Here is a 7,074-nt window from a genome sequence, read left to right as displayed (position 1 = left end):
ATCTCTACTAAAAGACCACTTGAGTTGCTACACATTGATTTATTTGGTCCAACAAGAACTCAAAGCCTAGGTGGTAAACATTATGGTTTAGTAATTGTGGATGACTATACTAGGTTTGGTTGGGTTTTATTTCTTGCACACAAAAATGAAGCCTTTTCGGCCTTTGAACCTTTTTGCAAGAAAATTCAAAATGAAAAGGATTTGAAAATCTCTTCTATAAGAAGCGATCATGGAACTGAATTTGAAAATAATTTGTTTGAATCCTTTTGTGAAGAATTTGGAATATCCCACAACTTCTCTTGTCCAAGGACACCACAACAAAATGGTGTTGTGAAAAGAAGAAATAGAAGCATACAAGAGATGACAAGAGCTATGCTTTGTGAGAGTAATGTTCCAAAATTCCTTTGGGCTGAAGCGGTTAACACGGCTTGCCACATTTTGAATAGAACAATCATAAGGAAATTTTTGAAGAACTCAAAGTTCATAAGGGGTCACTTATGAACTTTGGAAAGGCTACCCACCAAACTTAGATTACTTGCACATCTTTGGATGCAAATGTTTTGTTTTGAATAACAAAAAAAATTTGGAAAAATTTGATCCAAAGGCTTATGAGTGTTTGTTTGTAGGATATTCCACAACTAGTAAAGCATACAGGGTTTATCATCAAGATGCTAGAATTATTGAAGAGTCTATACATGTTACATTTTGTGATACTAACTTGGTGCAAAGCATTTTGGAAGATGGTGATGCAGAAAATCAAGCTCAAAAGGATGATGAAGCTGCTCAGAATCATGGAAAAGAAAATTAGGTTTAATTACTCTATTGGTCTCTATAGTTTCGTGAAATTTTCAATTAGGTCCCTATACTTTTTTTCTTTTAATTGGGTCCCTGCACTAAAATTTTTTTTTTCAATTAGGTCCCTCTTAGCAATAATTGGCTTAATTTTATAGGGACCCAACTAAAAAAAATTGGTGCAGGGACCCAAATAAAAGAAAATGTAGGAACCCAATTAAAAAAAAATTGGTGTAAGGACTCAATTAAAAGGAAAAAAAGTACAAGGACCTAATTAAAAATTTCCCAAAAGTATAGGGAGCAATAGAGTAATTCAACCTAAAAATTATTTTCATATTATATATATTTCGCCCCCACTATCAAAATTTTTTGGATCCGTCACTGTCTGAAGTCATTAATGTTCTTTCCAAAATTAATTTCAGTTTTTTTCAAATCAAATCTCTAACATCTCTCAAATACATTATTATCCATTAAAATGTAATTTCTCTGCAAAAATGATGGAAGCTAAATTAAAAAATTTTAACCACTTCTACTATCAAACTCATATTTTACATATAGACTATTAAAAAATAAATTTAAATATAAAATATAAATTTAAAATAAATTTTTAAAAATAATATTAACTCGCCATATTAAAATCAATAAATAAACATACATATAAATATTAAATAAAAATATTAAAATAATTAAAATAATGACCTATTAATACATATATGAGATAATTTAAAAAATACAATAAGACGAATAGTTTAAAATTTGATAATATTAATTATAAATTTTATTAATTATAGACATCATAGGTATAAAATTATGAATATTATGAGTACAAAATTATAGATGTTATTAATATGAAATTATGGATGTTATATGTATAAATTTATTGATGTTATGAGTAAATTTATCAATTGAATTTGACATTTTTTCAAATTCAAGTATGATATAATTCAAAAATATATGTGTTAATTTGATAGTTACTTATGCAGTAACTAAAAAATAATATGTCTATGGATATATATAATAAACATGAATTTAATTTTTAGATGTTAGTTGTATTTAATTAGGGATGTTATGTATATGAACTTATGAATATTATGTGTATGAACTTAGTTATTACAATATAATTATAAATGCACATTTAAACACACAAAAAAAATTAAATCAGTTTATTACCATGTTTCATTTAAGCTAGTGTGATTTTTCATATTTTCAAAAATTGGTTGACTAACAATAATTTTATCGAATGAGTCAGTTCGTTTGTTAATTAAATTATTCTTCAATCTCCTTCCAACATAAATAGTGTATTAAGGTCGAATTCAAATATCATATTATTTACAATAATAAAGACAACTTCTTATAAAATTTCTTGACTTATTCTAATTATACTTGTAATTGAATTAAAGTTATGAGTTTTGGTAATTGAATTAAAGTTATGAGTTTTGGCTTTTGAAAGAGCATATGCCTTCAAGATTCTTCTAACAAATGATAACCCTGTTACACGTACAATACTTTCACATTTGCTATCTCCATTGAATGATAATACATGAATTAACCGAAACAAAAATCAATTATAATTAAATTATTTAATACATATTATTATTATCGTTTTTTATTATTATTTGGTTTTATTATATTTTTAAATATAAATTTTAAATTATAAAAAAAATATTACATATTAATTATAAAAATGTCTAATAATTAAAAATATAATATTATAATTAATATTATTAATAAGTGGAACGGATAAAAATATGATAAATAGATTAATAGAAAAATGAGATAAAAAATTAAATTATTATTAAATTATATAAATAAAATAAATTATAAAAAATTTTGACTAATTATAATTAAAATTTTTTGTTTTTAAACTTTTTCCTTTTTTTCTATTAGCAATCTAATCTGAAGCCCACAAGAAGCAACTGATCTGGTTGGATGCGTGATGTGAGTTTTATAATTAGAGTTATATTAAGTATACATTAAAATCAGTCACCAAAATTAGTTACAGTATAAAATATATATTGGAATATAAATATACATTGAAAATAATTAAATTACATATATATTTATATACAAATATATTAATGACTGATTTTAATAGTTGATTTTGATATACAAATAATATTTTTGTTATAACTAATAATGTATTTAACCAACTTGAGTTGATTGAGCGATTAGCTAACTCATCTATTTAAGTAAGGATTAGAAGTTTGAATATTATTTACTGTATATAGTAATTCATTAGTTAACAATAAATTTTTAAATGAAATTCAAATTCACAACAAAATAATCTTTAACTTCTCGGATTAAAAAATATGGTGGATAACTAAAAAAACCTAATAATGCGTTTAGTAGTGGAAATGTACAATTTGGACTATAATTCCTAGACGAAGTCACAAAGTGGCAATAACTATTTTTATTGTTCTTGTACGATTGGTTTAATAATGAGTAGTATTAGGTTAATATAATTATTAATTAGTACTATTAAGTATTAATAATGAAATAATTGAAAAGGGGGACACGCAATTAACGTAAGTTCCTTCACTTTCTGGGTTAGTGATGATTTAGTGGCTTGTCATGAATTGACTTTTAACTTGAATCAACTTTGCCAATATGCAACTTTTGGGATATGGATTTAAATTTGTTACTATTAGTCAACACTTATTAATTAACCAGGTCAATTATTAAATAATTAATCATTTTTGTTAACGAGTATTTTAAGATTTTTTTAATCCTGATTAAATTATGTTTTAACATTTTTTTTAAGATTTAGAATTTAAGATTTAAAAATTTAAAATTTAATTAAAATTTAAGACAAAAATATAATTTAAAAAAACTAATTGATATTAACTGAAAAAAATTATTCCTTTAATTAGAGTCATTATTAGTATGTATAAAGAAAAAATTTCTAGATAAAATACTAATAAATTAATAAAATATATATAATCATTTATGAATTTTTATCTAATATTTTAAATTTTTAGGAGAAAAGCAATTTATTATTATATTATTAAAACAATTAAAAAACAATATCTTAACTTCTTACTATGTCGACTTTCAATTTATGTTCTTTTTGTTCATAAAAAATATTTGTATCAAAATAATTTATAAAAATATATAAGGGTAACCGGCAAGATTCATCAGCTATAGTAAACAGCATAATCTTAAGTGAAAATAGATTATTTGTTTAAAAGTGGCTAAATAATTTCATTATAAGTGAAAAAAGATTCTCTATCTATCATAGTTGTTTGTTATATGCTTCTTCTTGTTTATTGACAGCATGAAAAAGTTTTACACCAGGTAATAATTGAATTTAAACTCTTTATCTAACAGTTATTTCAAATTTTCAATGATGATTAAACAATAGTTTAATTAATCAATACATTGGATTTAGAAATGATGAAATCTTATCGTGAATAATTTTTTTTATCATAGCATATTAACATGTGATAAATTTGTGATTATATTTATATTGGTGTACCAAAGGCACCCTACAATCTCACCAACCTACATTTTGTTGTAGAGCCAAATGTGACACATTATCTCTCTTATGTAATTAGAATGAATGTAATTAGACGATTATGTAAAATATTTTAAGATTTAGCAAATAGCGATAAATTTTATTTATTTTTTGGTTGTCCAGAGTATTCCCAATCTGACAGATAAAAAAATAATCCATCGTTAATCTAAGTTTCATTTAAGAGTCTACTGCTAGTCAATGAATTACTGTATATGCAAAATGAAATTCAAACTCCAATACTTATTTAAGTAGACGAATGAACTAACAATTTGTCCAACTCAAGATAGTTATAATTTATAAACTATATTTATTTATTTACTTTCGGTATAAGTGGGGTGGGCCAAGCCCATAGATATGGCCCACAAAATCATTCACACATGATTTGAAAATTGTTCGAAAAGAGACGCAAATCCAAGAAGAAGCCCATCATCACCCCTTCGCAATCATACACAGAGCCACTCTCACAAAACGTGTCTTAGTCATATATTTTCTTATTCCATATATTACCCTTTTCATCTTATTAATTAAAATAAAAAAGTTATTATTATGTTTTGGCTGATTTAGTGATTTCATATTTGATATGATGATAATAAAGCAGTGAATGATGACTCCCTCTTCTTCCTGCTTCCTTGTCCTCTCTTCTTCTTGTTCTTCATGTTATGCAACCCTCTGAAGCCGGCATCTACTAAAACCCATTTCCCACACACTTCAAAATATCTCTTCCTTTTCTCTCTTTTACTCATTGGATCACCACTTCTTCTTCAATTCGCCTTCAAAATACAGAAAAGAGGTCCCTTTTTTTGTGTTTTGAGATTTTGATCCATCTGAAGGGGACCTTAAAATCTTGGATCTTTCCGATTGCTATCATTTCAAAGTTTCAATCTTTTCAGATTTTGGCGTGCTGGGTCGATCCGATTTCGGTCTAAAACTGCTGAATTTGATCTGAAATTTGGAGGTTTTTGTTTGGTCTTCTTTGGATTATTATTATTTTCTTTAAATCTCTGCTTTGAAATGGTCTATTTCCATAACTCAATCTCTCTCTGCAACTCCACCATGGCGAATTCGATTTGCTCCTCGGATTCTGGCTCAAAATCGAGGCCAAACAACAGCAGCAACCACCTTAATCGGAATCGGAGGGTTCCAATTTCATCATCATCATCATCGGCCAATTCGCTTCAGATTCCACCTTGTGACCGATCTCGATTGGCCATAGTTGATGTTGTGATCTTCATCGCGGTTATCAGTGCAATCTTGTACTTGTTCTTCCCTTACATAGAGCTTGTGATTATAACCTCCATAAGGGTTTCAAAAGTGGTATTTTGTGTGATGAAAGAGGAGTTTTCGGTGGCGCCTTCGATCTATATCGCAATAGTGATGAGTATTGTGTGTGCTGCATTGGCAACTTGGGGTGTTGTGGCTTGCACTAGCAGGAAGTGTGGAAACCCCAATTGCAAGGGTTTGAGGAAGGCTGCAGAGTTTGATATTCAGTTGGAGACTGAAGATTGTGTCAAGAATTCGGGTTCTGTGAGCAAGGATGGTGGAGGAGGAGGTGGCGCTGGTGCTGCCGGCATTAAGAAGGGTCTATTCGAGCTTCCTCGTGATCATCATAGGGAGCTGGAAGCTGAGCTTAAGAAGATGGCACCAATCAATGGAAGGGCTGTACTTGTTCTCCGGGCTAGGTGCGGCTGCTCGGTTGGTAGGTTGGAGGTTCCTGGGCCGAAGAAGCATCCGCGGAAGATCAAGAAGTAGTAAAGAAGGATTGATTTAATTATAGGGCTGAAGGGATTTAAAATTTGAGAATGAATACTGAAAATTTGTAGTAGTGGTACCTTTTATGGATGAGGAGACATTATTTTCTATATGATCATTCTAAGTAGGAACTCTTTTTAGGGATGGACATGTCTTTAAATAAGCTCCCCTTTTGGCAATAAGTTGTAAGGAATTATGGGTTATACACAGTGGGATATACCTGGGAATATAAGAAACTATTTATTTTATTTTTATACCTCTCTATAATTTTTATGAACTGTTATGTGGTTCATCTAGCTTAATTCTTTTGTTTGATTTTGGTTATTGTTATGTGCTGTTTTTGCAATGATTGCACAGGATTTTGAGTTATGAAGGGCATTGCTCAATGCTTAAGTACAGAACTGTCTTTTTTATACAGGTAATCCATCCATAAACTCTGGTTTTCTGTTTGAATTGTTTCACTTCATAATTGGATCTCTCATATGGAGGTTTAGAGAAGGGTTTAGTGTGATAGCTTTGGGGGGTAATTTATGTTCAATGTCTCGTCGTCTCTTTTTGCAGTTTGCTGTTTCTTACACCTTGCCCATTTTATTGGACTAATATTTGGATTGTTACTTTTTAGAGTCATGATGTTCTTATTATACCCCGATTTTATTTTCCCAATAATTTTTGAAAACGGATAAAATGATATATCTTGATGAATTGTTTTTGACTTTTTGCATAAATATAACAAAAATGTTTTGTTGTCCTGCAACATGGTCATTACCTCTGTTTCTCCCTATGAGATACACTTTGCTTACATTTCTGTCTAGTCACAAAGAGACTCACAGGATTTGAATTTTCGTATGCTTGATTGTGATATGTTGTTTAGTATCTACAAGGTAGTAGCTAATAACTTTTCATGTTTTTGGTGGAAGAGCATTTACTTGCACTCATGAATGTTTACAAGTGAGGTCATTGTACAAGTGAATCCCTTCCTCGTCCATTATTAGTGGATAAATAGATTGGACATTTTTTTT

At 28.7% G+C, this 7,074-nt stretch overlaps 1 protein-coding gene across 1 annotated transcript; it reads left to right on the top strand.

Moving 5' to 3' along the window:
* Positions 1-4,860: 4,860 nt before the first annotated feature.
* On the top strand, positions 4,861-6,309 carry LOC130956335 (uncharacterized protein At5g19025). Its single transcript, XM_057883372.1, has one exon. It carries the CDS (start codon positions 5,318-5,320, stop codon positions 6,053-6,055), a length of 738 nt encoding a protein of 245 aa, XP_057739355.1. The 5' UTR covers positions 4,861-5,317; the 3' UTR covers positions 6,056-6,309.
* Positions 6,310-7,074: the final 765 nt, after the last annotated feature.

The sequence above is a fragment of the Arachis stenosperma genome, chromosome 10 (genome assembly GCF_014773155.1).
Source record: "Arachis stenosperma cultivar V10309 chromosome 10, arast.V10309.gnm1.PFL2, whole genome shotgun sequence".
Lineage (NCBI taxonomy): Eukaryota > Viridiplantae > Streptophyta > Magnoliopsida > Fabales > Fabaceae > Arachis > Arachis stenosperma.
Note: the sequence above shows the minus strand (reverse complement) of the source record. Positions and strands in the feature narration are given on the sequence as shown.

Coding starts and splice junctions, on each gene's coding strand:
- LOC130956335 (XM_057883372.1), top strand. CDS start 5,318: ATGGTCTATTTCCATAACTCAATCTCTCTCTGCAACTCCACCATGGCG.